Raw genomic sequence first — 17,042 nt, forward strand, 5'->3', positions numbered from 1 at the left:
AATATTCGAATATAGATGTACAATTATTATTTAAAATTTTAATATTTATTTGATGAGATGACTGTGGAATGAACTTTTATATTTTTACTTCATCCATTTCACAAAAATCTTGAGAAAATAAATTAGAATGAAAATAACAAGTTACTAATTTGAATACAAATTTTAATATAAGAAATTTAATAGTTAAAAATATAAAATATTAATTATTTAAAAAAGATTAAATGTTTTACTTTTACTATACTAAATATATTACAGGTTTGTGTTACTTTAATAAGAGTATATGAATCAGTTTTATGATTATTTTTTTAGTGGCATTCATCTTTTAATGAATAATATTTATAAAATTTAAAATAGTTTTTTATAATATAAAATAATTGAAATATAATATAATAAAATAGCTAAAAAAATTTATAAGAATATATTAACTTATGTAAATTATAGTCTTTATTAGTTTTAGTATAGTTTTTAACTTTATTAATTACCATTTATAAATATAAATGTAAATTCAAATCAAATTTTTAATTAAATTAAATTTTTTAAAGAAACCATATATATGGTTCAACACTTACACTCCACTACATCGACTCCAATATTTAAGCTGGACAAATATGAGATATCTAAGAATACCGACGTTGCACCGTATTGACTCTAATATGTAAGTTGGACAAATATGAGATATCTAAAATTTAAAAAGCATGTAAAAGAAAATATATTATATATTTACAATAATGAAAATACCACTGACTATATTTATTTAAACACAAGATTTAACATTTTCCTTCCTTCTAGTATCTGGTTAGTTATGATCTATTATATATTAATTAAAATTTGAATAAAAATAATTTTTTCATTAAATTAGTATAATTAGATGAGTATTTATACTATTTTTACCGTCAAAATAATTTAATTAAATTTTATAATATATAATAGTTTGTAAATAGAATAAAGCAGTAATAATATGTCTATTTTCTTTTATCTAATTTATAAAATATTTATTTTATTAAATTATTATAGAATATATTTATTTATTATTTTTGTTGTAGTTCTTATTAATAGTAATAGCTTCATTTAAATGTTATAGATGTTATAATAATAATAATAATAACAATAATAATAATTATTATTATTAATTTGAATCGGAACTTGAATATATAAACGAGTTTGTTTATTGAATTTATAAATAAGCATATTCACAAACTTTATAAACAAGTTAAATCGTAAATCTATTTATGAACTTTAGCTCACGAGCTTGTTTGCGGTTCAGTAAACAAGCAAGTTTACAAGTTAATAAATTAAATTCTATCAAATTTGAACTCGATTTGATAAAATTATTAAACTAACAAAGATTTGAAAGGAGGTTTTTGTGAATGCTTTGAGTTCTAAATAACTCGGAAAATGTTATGTTGATCTACCGCGCTGGTTAAAGTTATCTCCCTAAGGGAGTTTTTCCATTTTGATTTGCATAGCTCGCACTTACCTTGAGGAGTCAAACTCGAAATTTACCTCTTGAAGTGCACGGGAAGGGAATTCGCTCTAAAAGGACACTTTTATGGCTAGGGTAAAAGGGCATTAACGTCATTTAGAAATCAATACCAACTTTTCCTTTTCCCTCTCCCATAGGCCAGTCCCATTTCTCCATATCAACTTTATAAAGCTCAAAAGTCGACCGTTGGGACAGCAAGCAAAATACAGAGAGTGAATGCAGAGATGCAAGAAATAGAAGAGCCAAAAATAAATCCTAAACCATTAAACAACAATGACCAAACCCCAGAAGAAATATCACCATACGAACAATCAAGAAAAGAGAGGATCAAAGCAAACCTTGAAAGAATGCAAAAATTAGGTATTGTTGATCTCTCTCTCAAGCTCAAGTCTCTCACTTCTCCTAAACGTACCCCAAGAAACACTCCATCATCACAGAAACATCCTTCTCCTTTGCAGCCATCTGGGCCCCTTCGCCGATCCTCTAGGTAATTATTTTCATTACTGACCCATTCTGTGAATTCTTGTTTTGGTATACTTCTTGTAGATTTGGTTATTGCGTTTGTTGATATGAGCTTTACTGAACTGGTTCTTCTTAATATGTCTATTTTATCAATAGAAGTATTTCCCGTTTTAGTGATGTGTGTGTTTGATGTCCAATAACGGACACACAAAGTAAGAAATGATTTTACTTTCTTTTATGTTATAGTTATCCCAGTGAGTAACTTGTGGAGATTGGGATTCTGCAATGCCACAATAAGGCTCTATTTTGTTTTTGGGCAATAATAATAGGCTGAATTTTTTTTTCTTTTTATTTTCGGTTCGATGAATAGATTTTATCTCATTATTTGAGTTTTTTGCTTTTTCATTTCTCTGGATTGGGTTTAGATTGCACAATGTGACACCTATTAGCTACTCAGAAGCTGCATTGGCGAAGAGGGATGGGTTATGGGAGAAAAAGGATGTAAGTCTAGACGAGGGTTCAAAGCCAGAGGTTTATACAGAAGAACATGAGAAGCTATTAGGCAGCACTGAGAGGAGCTGGAAATTATTTGTGGATGGCTATGGGAGTGATGGAAAGCGGATTTATGATCAAGTTAAGGGAAAGACTTGCCATCAATGCAGGTGTGTGCCCTTCTTAACTCAGCTGTGGGATTATGACATTGAGTGTCATGCAGCTTATGCTAATTACTTGATAAATCTTCACGAAGAAAACCTTATTATTTAACAAGGAAACATCATTGCACATGGACTTTTACACATTCTCTAATATTCCTTGTAATATTTTTTTGTTATGATTGACATTCTTATGAGGCTTATTACATACAAACGCCTTTCCAGTACATTGGCTTTTAGCAAATTATTTTCATTATAGGTACTATACCTTGAAGACGTTGCTAACAAGATTTTCATGGCACTTGATAGCATTACTTGTAAATTACTCATGACCTGAAAATGATTTCATGATTCCATGTCGGTCCTGTTCACTCCTCTAGGCGTGGAATTCTAGTAATTTGCCATAATACTTTGAGGAGCGCCCTCTTAAGTACTATTAAAGTGTGATCAAATCATTAGTAGCTTTTAAGTTGCAGCAAGACAACTGAATATAGTTTCTTAAGAATCAAAGAGGATTATTAAAGACAGACCGATGATGGAAACATGGTCAATTGGTGTCTTAGTCTGTTAACAAATGGATTTTGGAGTTGATGTGGTGATGTCCAGGTTGAATGAAGCAGCTGGTTAGGTGGTGGAACTGGTTATGCTGGTTGGACTGACACCAGGGTTGTCACAGTCGAATGAGGAAAAGTGATAATATGTTATGTTGGGGATTTTGTGTAGTCGACGAGAAAAAATGTCGATGGGAAAATACACTTAGAAATGCATTTTGGGAGCACATAGCATGGGACTTCCATTCAAAATTGAAGGCTCCTTTTCCCATTTCATTTAATTTATTATCTAGCTCTAATCTGCATGCACTTGGGTTCTTAAATCATATTCTAGATATACTAAATGTGATCATTCACAAGACAATGGTGCTCAACAGGCAGAAAACTCTGGGTCACCGTACTCACTGCAGCAAATGCCAGATAGTTCAAGGACAGTTTTGTGGAGATTGTTTATTCATGAGGTATAATTTAATTCTTAGAAGGTTCTTCATTTTGTTTTTATCTGCTCTGCAGCTTTTATAGTTTGCAGTTGCAAACTTTTAATTACATAAATGTTCTAGCAATCTAAGTTTTCCAAGCTTTCTTTCTTCTGGGCAAGAAGATATGGGGAACACGTACTTGAAGCCCTGCAAAATCCAAACTGGATATGCCCTGTTTGTCGTGGAATTTGCAACTGCAGTTTGTGCCGACAAGGAAAAGGATGGGCTCCCACTGGACCTCTTTACAGAAAGGTAATTCTGCTGTATATAAACATCTGGCTTATATTTAGAAGATAAATTTGAGCTAAGGATTATTCATCTTACAGATATCAAGTTTGGGCTACAAGTCAGTTGCACATTATCTCATCCAAACCCGATGCTCAAAAACTACTGTAGAGGGAAGTTTGCCAACTGTCAATCAAGTTTCAGCAAAAAGGTCACTGCCCTTCTCAAACATGGAAACACCTTCTAAGAGATCTCATCAGATCAATGATGAACACAATGGGCCAGTAATGCCCCCAACTGAAGACATGATGCATAATGAGTTAAAGACCATGAAAGAGAAACAACTGCCAGACATCAGAAACCTGGTAACTGATGGTCAGACTAAGAGGTCATTGCCCTTTTTGAACAGTAAAGTCCAGTTTGGGAATGTGGAATCTATAGAACTCAATACCGACCATGAGGTCCATGACCACCTTGGATTATCAGAACCTTTGTTTGAAGATCAGATAGAATGTGAGCTAAAGTGTGAGAAAGAGAATCTACTTCACAACAGTAGAAATCTTGCTGCTGATGGTCAGACAAACATATCAATGCCCATTTCACGAAGTGAAGCAGAGTCTGAGACTCTGGAGCCTATGATTAAAGACCAGAAAGAAAGTGAGTTGAAGAGTGAGAAAGATGGACAACTGCTGAACAACGGAAACCTTGCTAGTGATGGTCAGACAACAATGCCCATTTCAGGAACTGAAGAACAGTATGAGGTTGTGGAATCTGCAGAGGTCAACAATGAAGTCTGTGACTTTGGATTAGTAAAGCCTATACTTGAAGACAAAAACTCAACAAATGAGGAAGTGAAGCAATTGCAATCTATAGATAAACAGCATGACAATAGCAATATTATAATAGAAACTTGTCAGATGCATAAAGAGAAGCATGCATTGGCCTTTGAACGGAGCCCAGATGGTATTGCTGCAAGATTGAGGCCGAGGCAACAGAAAAGCAATGGTTATGGTGGCGCAAAATTCACAGGTGCAAATGAGAAAATTTATGATGATGTTCAGCAGTCTCTGCAAAATGATTTGTCTAATCAACAAATGGAGAAAGCAAAGGAACTGGATATTGAGAATGACAAACATGCTGATAGCATTGCTGTATCAGAGAGGAGTCCGATACCCAATAATAAATCTGCAAGCACTGCTGAACCAAATCCAGACAGTATTGGTGCAAGATTACGACAGAGGCGTAGAATGAGCAAAGGCTTTGATGATAAAGTACCAGAAGCAAATGAGCAGAACGCAGATACAGTGCAAGCTTTTAACAATACCTCAACAATGGCGGAAGCAGGCTTTAACAAGAAGCTGTTAAGTATTACAAAACCCGGTGAAGACAGTATTGCTAGAAGATTGAGATCCACGCAGAAACTAACATGATATTAGAGGGAGGGCTCTTGTTTCCATTTTGTGTCAGCAAGGCTTAGTTTAGGACTTTTCTTCTTTTTTTTTAACTTTTGGTGAATGCAACAACTTTGGCCATAGGCCTTCTTTGAGGGCTGCTTTTTGGTGTATTAGCATTCCTTGAATGCTTGGCTCAAAGTTGGGAAAAACTTCTCTGGAACTAAAGTGGTGGTGCCATTGTTCATTCCAAGCTGACTGGTTTTGCAAAATTTTGCATTCTGATGAACACATTCCCTCTTATTGCATTCCATCAATATTAATATAGTTATATGTAATCAATCAGCATGGTTGTTGCATCGCTCATTACTAATGTTTAATCTTAACCTATCTCTCTCCGTTGCAGATACATTACGGGCAGAAAAGAAAGACGAACTGAACAAATCTCTCAGCATATTCTTTTAAAATGACCAAGGTTCATGTTTATGTTATCATTTCAGGTAACAGTTTGTTTCCAGATTCATGCATAATTCTGAAATTCCTCGCATACTAGTTACCAGTCATTAGTCATTCCAAGATTTTGATTCATATTTTCCAACTAAATTCAATTTAATTCGTGTTCATGTAAAGCTTTTCACTAGCCATCTCAACTGGACAAATACAAAACCAACACTATACCTACTTTCCTAACAGCCCATGCGCTGCCTTAAATATTATGAGGCCTATCCTATATCGGTCCTACAAAACCATTGACCAGTCAAATGTTTTTTGGTTGGATGGAAATAAATAATAAACATAATAACAATACTTATGTTACCGCACAAAATTTACATTTATTTTCATTGCAATAAAAGATAAATCATTTACATCAGAATAAATAAATAAAGAACATTTATTGTGTACTGATTTAAGATTTGGGGTTTAATAAGTAAAGTGCACGTAATGAATTTGGGGTTTGATTTCTTTGTCAAATTGTTGTGAGTTATGACAAAAATTTTGAAATATTGTTTGATGATGACAACTCAAAGGGCTTTTTTTCTAAAGGGTTTTATTTAATTTTCTGTTAACAGCAAAAGAAAATTGATAATGGAAAGCAGAAAACCAGTAAAATGGCAAAAAGTGTTTAGCTTCCATTGCATAATGGACGGTCACCCAACACTTTCCAGTGAAACTTGGAAAAGAAAAGAAAAAATAATTGAACATCATAAGCAAAGTAATAAGGCGATTCAGAATAAAGAGGAAAAACTTACAAAAGAAAGAAAAAAGAATCTTCATCAATTCATTACTTTTTGTGATATTAAATTTCAAAAAAAAAAAAAAAAAAAAAAAAAAAAACAGAAAGGAAAAGAGGTTTTCAAACACTAAAAACAAAGTGCATTATATCCATACAATAAACTCTATTTTATGTATTTATAAAATATACTTATAAGTAAAATAATAATAATAATAAATAAAAATAGCAATAATAATAAGAGGAAAGGCAAGGCAAGACAGATGATCTATCTTTGTCTTATTGTTAAAGCAGAATTCAATTATAAAGCCATTCCAAAGCCTAGTGATTTGAGCACCCAATCATTCTTCTTCTTCTTCTTCTTCTTCTTCTTCCTTTCTTCTTTCTTTGTTTTTCTTAAATAAAAAGGAAGAAAAGAAAACACTATTTTTGACTGCTAATTAATGATTATTGCTTAACTCTTTTCTTTTGATGCGGTCCACCCTTGTTTTTGACCGAGAGGATTTTGGCCTTTTTCAATGATAATACCTTCTTTCTTTTCTTTTCTTTTCTTTTCTTTTCCTTCTGATTTTCAATTGTTATATACTTAAGCCTATTGCTTCCTCATTTCTTCCCTACTCCATCCAAATCCATTATAAAAATAATTATTATTCAAGAATTTAATGTTGGACCTATTTAAATAACTGATCCAATGCTATAATATTATACTCTCTTTTTTTTTTTTCAATTGAGAAAAAATTCAATAAATGTCTGTGATAGCAAGAATAATCAATTCCCACTTACAATTTTTTATCATATCTTTAAATTATTGCTTATTAGTAAGAGAATATATATTGATTTAGCAATAAAAGAATTTATGTCACTTTGAAAAATTTTGGAGATTCATAATCTTTTTTGTGACTTCAGAAATTTAACAACTGATAATTGCTTCTTCCTTTTTTAATTATAAGGGTTTTTTAAAATAATTTATATGACATGTACTCAACATAATGAAACTAACATCAATAATTTTAATTTTTAAATAATGTTAATATTTCTCAGGCTGGGTAGCTTTAAACAATATAATAAAACTAAAAATAAATAAATAAAAAAAGAGATCTGACATGCTTCCCACCCCAATGAAAATATGTATGAGACCATTGATAGCAAGTTCAAATTATATGAGAATTATTTATAATTCTGAGTGGCATGCCATCTTTGGCTGTTTACAAAGGAACAGTATATTCCTTATCAAATTGAAAAAAGATTGACAAAAACAAGTGATTTCAGGATTATATGAAAGAAAAGAAAAAGAGAAATTTCTGTTGATAAGTCTTGACTTTTTATGTTTTTGTTTGCTTCTTTGAAGTCTTATATTGACCATGAATTAAAAATCATGAGTTTGAGTGGTTCATTGTGCAATTTTTATGTTCTAAACTTCTTGTCAATTTGGTTACTCTTAGAGTTTGACTGCTATAATTAATCATGCAGGGCTTCATTGTAGGTTTCTATTTATAAAAAATATTAATAATATATCATATGAATATACAATGCTATATAAATTTATAAAAATAATATTGTTTTAATCGTCACTATTTAACAAGAATAATTTATTTTTGTAATGAGTAAAAAATGATTAGCGCACAACTAATCATATTTTGATAAATCCGAGAAATAATTAATGCCACTTTTAATTCCCTAAGTGAAAATTTTTCTTGTACTTAAATTTCAATTGTCATTGAATTATTGTAAAATGTGTTACTAACTTTTTTTAATACATTTATAGGTTTAATGTTAAGTATTATTCTTTAGCAATGATTTAAAAAATAAATACTATTTACTCTTAATACTTGATATATTATACTAACTCTCTCATAATACTTTACAAATATATTAAAATTTATTTTATTTTATCATATATCTATCTTTGTTAGATTCTTTAGTTAGTTAATTGTTAATTTGAAGAAAATTGACAAAATACCATTTAAGTTTCTTCATTCTTTTTAACACATAAATCTCTTTAATCTAAATTAAAGATATAAGAAAATCATAAGTAATTAATAAATTAAAAATTACATATAAACTTACTATTGAAGGATGTTAGTTTTCAACAATATATATATATATAAATTTTTGAAACCTAAATTTTTTTAACATGTGTATTTAGTTTTTGACATATATAATTATTGTCTTGATATGCGTATTTATTTTTGATATATCAAGTTTATGTGTAGTTTTATAAATTTTTTATTAATTTATTAATTAATAAATTATATTCCTAATCAAACACTTATTCTAATCCTAACAAATAATATATTAATAATAAATTAGTTTTCTAATTAGATAATAATTATTTTTAATTAGATAATAATTATTCTAAAAGATAATATATTAATATATTTTAATATTATATTAACTAATAAATTAGTTCTATAATTACATAATAATTTTAACTATGGAAAATAATATTTTTAAATATTATATTCACTAATAAATTAATTTTTAATTATTATAATAATTTCTAATTTTAAAAAATAGTAATATCAATTATATTGGTAATATTAATTTATATAATAAAATTAATAGATAAATATTTTAAAAATAATTTTAAATTATTACACTAGTAAATTTAAAAAAATTAAAGACATTTAGAAAGTTAATTTGCTATTATTTTTTAAAATATTATAAATCAAAATATTAAATAATAAAAAATTATTAAATTATATCTATAAATTTAATTTTATAATTAAAATAATAATAACGGTATGCAAAGCATGGGCAAGCGACTGGTTAATTTAAATCTAAAAAAAAATATAATTTTTTTAAAAAATAGAGAAAAAGAAAAAGAAAATCAAACTATAAACCACAACAGACTGGACCAAAACCTACCACTGCTTATATCAAAATACCACCAATACATCTACAAATTGATTTCAAGTTATCTGAAGGAGGAGGAGGAGGAGGAGGAGGCTCAGAGGGCGGTGGAATAGGGAGGAGTGGCTGAACGGTAAAGGAGCAATTGCGGAGGCAATCATTTGTTTTATTTATTCTATATTTCTGTTTCTGTTCATGAAAGGAGAGAAAGGAGATTGAAATGGTAATGGTAATGGTAATGGCAGTGATGTCAAATTAGAACAACGAAAGTAGTGGCTACAGATTCATATTAACCTACTGATCTACACTTCTTTCTTCTGTTGCTGTATTTATTTGAACGTACTGCATCTATTCAGAAGAAATTAAAAGAAGAAAAAGAAAAAGAGAAAGAGAAACACTTTAGTCAATTTTGTAAAATGGAAAAGTAAAAATGGGGAGGTGGTTTTTTTGGCCTTTTCTCTCGAGGAAGCTTCTTGGGTTTTGTGCATTAGTATAGACAGCAGACCAGAGAGGAATCCTAAGGCTGCCTTCTCTGTTTGCTTCACTGCCTCCCTGTGACAACTAACTACATTTTCACAAATTTTGGTGTATTGTATTTAATTTAATTAATTATATCTTGAATTATTTTTTAGTTTTTATAATATACAATCTATTTTTAAAATATTTATTATAAATTTATTATATATATGAATTAATACTATAATTGATATTATTATGTTTTTAAATCAGAAATTATTATAATAATTAAAAATTATTTTTCTAGTGAATAAAATAATTAAAAATATTATTTTTTATAATTAATCTAATTAAAAATTAATTTTATTAATTAATATAATTAATATGTTATTTTTTATAATAATTATTATCTAATTAGAAAATTAATTATTATTTAATTAGAAACTAATTTATTATTAATATATAATTTTTTATGTTTAATATGAGTATTTAATTAGAAATGTAACTTATTAATTAATAAATTCATAAAAAAATCACAATATAAATTTAAATTTCATGTGTTAAAAGTAAATACATATGTTAAGACAACAATTTCATATGTAAAAAATTAAACACACATTAAAAAATATTTAAATCTCAAAAATTAATATAGCTAAATAAACATTTCCCACATATACATATTATAAGAATTTAAAAAACAAAAAAGTAAAGTTGTGGCTCTATAAAAAGATTTTACTGATACATTTTTTTACTGTTGATCCCTTCCATGTAATATAAATATTCTGTGTTTTAATTGTCTTTTTTTTTTTTTTAACCGAAATAATAACATTTCAAACAGTAAAAGATAATAAATTGGAAACATATAATTAAGAGAGGAAGCCCCACAACACCTAACATCTTTAATAGGGCATGTCATGGCCACAAAAACATTAAATATAAGCAATTGCAAGATATAAATACTCCTTATTCTATTCTTTTATACTTGGTAACTGTCCAAGGAGTTAGCTGTCTCTGCCCTTCATGCTTTCCCTTATGAACTCTATTGAATTATTATTTTTATTAGTCCAATAAAAGGAAAAATTATTTGATTAAGTATCTTTTGATGTATTAAATAAATTAAACAAAAAAAGAAGCAAAACATTGATAGGGAAACAGGCATAGCACTAATAATAATAATAATTATTAATTCCCAATTAATAAATCTTCACCTCCTCTAGAAGTTGACTAATGTGTGGTTTTATGATTATATGCTTTAAAAAATAGATTTTTACAATATGGGAATAATTTAACAATAATAGTCCAAGTTGATTTACAAGCTTTTTATTTATTTATTTTTAGTATTGACCTTGTCCAAATCTAGCTAAGCTCAAAAAACACCTACTGCCTGACCTAGTCCTAGTAAATAGCTAACTATATAATATTTTTAGGTTAGAATTTTATTTTCACTTATGTTAAGCAATAATTTTAATTAAGAGATAATTATTTTTCTAATTTAGTAAAATATAAATCCAATATCTACTTTTAAAATAATTTTATCTTGAATAAAATAGTAAATTAGCCAAAGGATAGTTAATCCATTTAAAATATGATACAAAAGGTTATATGCCTATAATAAAAGGAGAAGAAGACATTTATATACCGAGAATTTCTTCTACTCTGCCAATTATTTTGTTCACAAGTCAATTACAGTTTAGCAAATGGAGGGAAGATTTTCAATTCTATATCAATTAAAATTAAAAATATTTAAAAGCAAAAAAAGAAAGGAATTATTAAAAAAGGCAAGAGATTCATGTTGAATATTTTGAGGGTTTGGACTTTAGTTGGACAGAAAACAGCTTTTACAAAGCTCAGCTGATTATTTGACTTTTAGCCATGACCAATGAAAGTAAAGGTTTTTGATGGGTCCCAAACAGCACATAAATTATATAAAATGAAAAAAAAAGTATATTAAATCAAGGAAAAGAAATTGCACATCATAATTATTAAATAATTAATTATTTAAAAAAAAAACTAACAGCACTTACATTTGGTTTGCCAAAGTCAATGTCCTTTCTCACTGTTTGTTAAGAGAGGAGGTTATTGTGGAAGATTGTGTAGAGAGAGAGAGAGAGAGAGAGAGAGCAAAGGTGGGGTTATGAATACTGGTTATTTTATGTCTTTGTTTTGGATTTACTAGCAGTGCACAAAAGTAAAATCAACATTTGATGTGGAGAGTGGTTTTTGCTTTTATTTTTTATTTTTTGGTTTGCTGCAGTCTCAGGAGAGAGAAAATTGAATAAAGATAGGTTTTTTTTTATTTTTTATTTTTTATCTGAGCTCTCTTAAGTTGGTGTAATGGAGTCTTGACTCCTCTTCTTCATACAGTGATTTCAAGGGCTTCTTGGCACTTACTGTCTAGCTTATTGGAAACCCTTTTCTCCATTTTTCTTTCTTTTTTTGCTGGATGTGAGTTTCTTTGTAAAATTTAGGGATCTGGGTTTTGGGTTCTAGGGTTTGACTCTTTCTTTCTTGGGTTTCTTCCAAAATTTGTTGTCTTTGTTCAACTTTTTTACTTGAATGGGGTTTTGACTTTTATTAATTTGAGTCATCTAAATTCTGGGTTTTATGTTTCTGTGGGTTTTTCACCTGAAATTTTTTTTTCCAAGCTGACATCTTTTTCAGTAGTTTCTGTAAATTCCAGTCTTTCAATTTTTTGCTTCTTCATTTTCAGTTGGATTTTTCAAAAATCCAAAATTTTGAGCTTTCTTGATCTGGTTAAGAGTCAAGACTCTCTCTTTCTTGTTATACCACCTACGGTTTGTAAGTCTGAAACTGACCCCTTGTCTTTTGCTCTTAGATGGGCTAAACACAACTGAACTCGGCTGATTTCTTTAGTCTTGAGCTAGGTCTTGTTTTCTTGGTTCTTTATAAGATTTGTTGCAGAGTCAAAAGCTTTGATGCATCTTTCACTGTGGAAGCCTATATCTCATTGTGCTGCTCTAATCTTGGACAAGAAGAGCAGGAAAAAAGATGGGTCAGAACCTAATCTTGAAATCAAGAAAAACCCATCTATTCTTAGGAAATTGCAAGAACACAAGCTTAGGGAGGCTCTTGAAGAAGCATCTGAAGATGGGTCTCTGTTCAAATCTCAGGATATGGAGTCTGAGTCACTTGGAAACCAAGATGAGAGCCTTGGGAGATCAAGATCCCTAGCAAGACTCCATGCCCAGCGTGAATTCTTGCGGGCCACTGCCTTAGCAGCAGAGCGCATATTTGAGTCAGAAGATTCCATTCCTGACCTCCATGAAGCATTCTCAAAATTCCTAACAATGTACCCGAAGTACCAGTCTTCAGAGAGGATTGATCAGCTAAGGTCGGATGAGTATGCACATTTGTGTCCAAAGGTATGCCTTGATTACTGCGGATTTGGGCTTTTTTCGTATCTTCAGACTTTGCATTATTGGGAGTCTTCTACATTTAGCTTATCTGAGATAACTGCAAATTTGAGTAATCATGCTCTTTATGGTGGTGCTGAGAAAGGCACGGTGGAATATGATATAAAGACCAGAATTATGGATTATTTGAACATCCCTGAGCATGAGTATGGCCTTGTTTTTACTGTGAGCAGAGGGTCTGCATTTAAATTGCTAGCAGAATCATACCCTTTTCATACCAATAAGAAGTTGTTGACTATGTTTGATTATGAGAGCCAATCTGTGAATTGGATGGCTCAAAGTGCCAAAGAAAAAGGTGCAAAAGTTTATAGCGCATGGTTCAAGTGGCCTACTCTTAAACTCTGTTCCACTGATTTGAGAAAGCAAATCTCAAGTAAGAAGAGGAGAAAGAAGGATTCTGCAGTTGGTTTGTTTGTGTTTCCAGTGCAGTCAAGAGTTACTGGGGCCAAATATTCATACCAATGGATGGCATTGGCCCAACAAAATAACTGGCATGTCTTGCTTGATGCTGGTTCATTGGGTCCCAAAGATATGGATTCATTGGGGTTATCATTGTTTCGTCCTGATTTCATTATCACTTCATTTTACAGAGTATTTGGGTATGACCCGACTGGTTTTGGGTGTCTTCTTATCAAGAAATCTGTGATGGGAAACCTTCAGAATCAATCTGGGAGTACAGGGTCTGGAATGGTAAAGATCACACCTGAGTATCCCATGTATCTGAGCGATTCGGTGGATGATCTGGACAGACTGGTTGGTAATGATGATGATGATGAAGTTGCTGCGAATGGTGAAACCACTTCAGAAGTTCGCCCAGGATTGCAGTTGCCTGCCTTTTCTGGTGCATTTACATCTGCTCAGGTGAGGGATGTCTTTGAGACTGAGATGGAACAGGATAATAGTTCTGATAGGGATGGGACAAGCACAATATTTGAAGAAACTGAAAGCATTTCAGTTGGGGAAGTGATGAAGAGTCCAGTCTTCAGTGAAGATGAATCATCAGACAACTCATTTTGGATTGATTTGGGTCAGTCTCCATTGGGATCAGATGCAGGTGGTCAGCACAAACAGAAATTGGCTTCTCCTCTACCACCTTTCTGGTTTTCTGGCAAGAAGAACCACAAGCGACTCTCTCCAAAACCATCATCAAAGATATATGGTAGTCCAATATATGATAAGGGGGTAAATATGGGGCCACATGATGACAACCATGTGCTGTCATTTGATGCTGCAGTTATGTCTGTTTCGCAGGAATTGGACCGTGTTAAAGAGGTTCCTGAAGAAGAACAGTTCACAGAAACAAGCTACACTCCACGAAATAATAGAATGGGTCACATTCATGAGATAGAGGAAGAGCCTGGAACCAGCGATCCACTTTCAGCTAGTTCTCTGTCGAATTCTGCCGTAAATAGATCCCAAGCTGCTGGGCATCATAGCTTAGCGAATGGCTCAACGTCTGCAATTGGCTCAGAGATGAAAGAGAGTGCTATAAGAAGAGAAACAGAAGGTGAATTCAGGTTGTTGGGAAGAAGGGAAGGGAACAGATATGGTGGTGGTAGATTTTTTGGGTTGGAAGAGAATGAACATCCAAGCAGGGGAAGAAGGGTGTCATTTAGCATGGAGGACAACCGTAAAGAACGTTTAAGTCATGCCCTTGAACCAGGAGAGATATCTGTAACCAGTTTAGACGACGAGGAATACACCAGTGATGGGGAATATGGCGATGGCCAAGAATGGGATAGGAGGGAACCTGAGATAATTTGCAAACATCTGGATCATGTGAATATGTTGGGTCTCAATAAAACCACTCTCAGGCTGCGATTTTTGGTCAATTGGCTTGTGACATCATTGCTTCAACTAAGGTTACCCAATTCAGATGGGGAAGGGAGAGTCCCTCTTGTTCACATATATGGCCCAAAAATAAAATACGAAAGGGGTGCAGCTGTAGCTTTCAACGTTAGAGACAGAAACCGGGGACTTATAAACCCAGAAGTTGTTCAGAAGCTGGCTGAACGAGAAGGTATCTCTCTGGGCATCGGTTTTCTTAGTCACATAAGGATATTGGACAGCCCAAAACAGCAGCGTGGTGCTTTGAACCTTGAAGACACTACTCTGTGTAGGCCAATGGAAAATGGGCAACACAATGGAAAAAGTGGGTTCATAAGGGTTGAAGTTGTCACTGCATCTCTAGGATTTCTCACCAACTTTGAGGATGTTTACAAATTGTGGGCTTTTGTTTCCAAGTTTCTTAATCCAGCCTTTATCAAAGACGGTGGTCTGCCAACAGTTGAAGAAGGGTCAGAGACGTGAGTTTTGGGATAGCCATCAATAGCACATTTCCAGAATGAAACAGATACAGATGATTGTTGACATGACAAGTCAATCAGAGTACAAAATCTGAGAGTCAGAGCTGAAGATCAAAAGCTAGAGAGAAAGATCGGAAGGTGTCTGTGGCCTGATTCTTTTGCTCTTCCTCGAGACTCTCTGATTCAACGGGTGAATTTGTTAATTCTTGTTTGTTTGATTTTTTTTTTCTTTTTAATTTCCCTTTCTCCTTTGTGGTTCTTGTAGTAGAGGGGTGGCATTAGAATTTGTATCATCTCGAGAAGTTATGTTGGTCTCAGAGCAGATTCATTTGAACGAGACTTGAGCAATTAACATTCTGCTTTCGGTCTATACAAAATCAAATTTTCATGCTTCTGTAAAAAGAGAAAAAAAGAACTTGACCCTATTTTGCTGTTGTAGTCTATAATACAATTCAGTCGCAGGATGACAGTGTTTTGCTTATCTGATTGGAGATTGCATGGTTGATGAAATTGAAATTACCTTTTGTTTCCAATAAACAAGACTGTAAATTGGTTATCTAAGAACTCTGTTTTCACATGAATGTGAGAAACAACCTTGTTAATGTCAAACTTGGTTACCTAAGAATTCTGTTTTCACATGAATGTGAGAAACAACCTTGTTAATGTAAATCCTGTATTCTTTCTTCTTGTAGAGTAGTTCAGGTACAAAAACTGCTCAAAAGTGGTTGAAAATCGGCTATAAGCACTGCTCACTTGTTCTCTTAGCCAAAGTAGAGCCTCTCTGAGTTTATCTTTAGTCCTCAAACAACCCTTTTGTGTCATTACCAATTTGATGTCTAATGTTAAGAAGGAAACTCTTTGGTCTTGTAACTGACTTGGGAATTCAATTGGCCAATCTTCTTTGTCTTGGTTGAGTTTCAAGAGCTAAAGTCTCGTAATCAAATCTCATCGTAATTCCTGACATTGGATAATGTTTAATTTTCTTTTGCTGACAAATTCTAGTTCAAGACAGCTTAAATCTATTTCTTTTTTTTCCTTGACAGAAGTAGGGGAAAGGGGAGAACTCATGCACAAGGAACAGTGATTTGATGTTAACAGGAAATAAGATATTCCCTTGAACATAATGCAACATCATCATAGACCTTAGCTATGCTAATGTGAAGGGATTGGGGTATCTTTCCTTGCAGCAATAATCATATTTGGGCCATACCCATTGAGTTTTGTTTCCCATGATGTATAATTCTTGCTTCTCTTTCTTTAGGCAAATCCATTATTAAGTCCCAAAATTTTAAATTTTATTCTATTGAGTACTTAAAGTTTTATTTTAATCTACTGAGTCCTTATATTTTGTTTTACTTTTACTTATTTGGATCAAAATCTTTTCTTATTTAATGAGGTTTTTATTTGTCATATTGATGTATATGTAGTTAAAATAGAAGTACAAAAAATCAATAAAATCAAATAAAATCAAATTTAGAAGCTTAATAATGCATTTTTTTCTTTTCTTAATGTGTTTGT

The 17,042-nt window shown here is 31.6% G+C and overlaps 2 protein-coding genes across 2 annotated transcripts; both read left to right on the plus strand.

Annotated features, from left to right (window-relative positions):
* Positions 1-1,611: 1,611 nt before the first annotated feature.
* LOC8260559 lies at positions 1,612-5,589 on the plus strand. Its single transcript, XM_002522317.4, has 5 exons — positions 1,612-1,970; positions 2,371-2,607; positions 3,527-3,610; positions 3,751-3,880; positions 3,955-5,589. The coding sequence occupies exons 1-5, from the start codon at positions 1,708-1,710 to the stop codon at positions 5,281-5,283; spliced, it is 2,043 nt and encodes a 680-aa protein (XP_002522363.1). The 5' UTR covers positions 1,612-1,707; the 3' UTR covers positions 5,284-5,589.
* A 6,232-nt stretch (positions 5,590-11,821) lies between these two features.
* LOC8260558 lies at positions 11,822-16,005 on the plus strand. The gene has a single exon (XM_002522316.4). It carries the CDS (start codon positions 12,721-12,723, stop codon positions 15,526-15,528), a length of 2,808 nt encoding a protein of 935 aa, XP_002522362.1. The 5' UTR covers positions 11,822-12,720; the 3' UTR covers positions 15,529-16,005.
* Positions 16,006-17,042: the final 1,037 nt, after the last annotated feature.

This window comes from Ricinus communis, chromosome 7 (assembly GCF_019578655.1).
Source record: "Ricinus communis isolate WT05 ecotype wild-type chromosome 7, ASM1957865v1, whole genome shotgun sequence".
NCBI classification, from domain to species: Eukaryota; Viridiplantae; Streptophyta; class Magnoliopsida; order Malpighiales; family Euphorbiaceae; genus Ricinus; species Ricinus communis.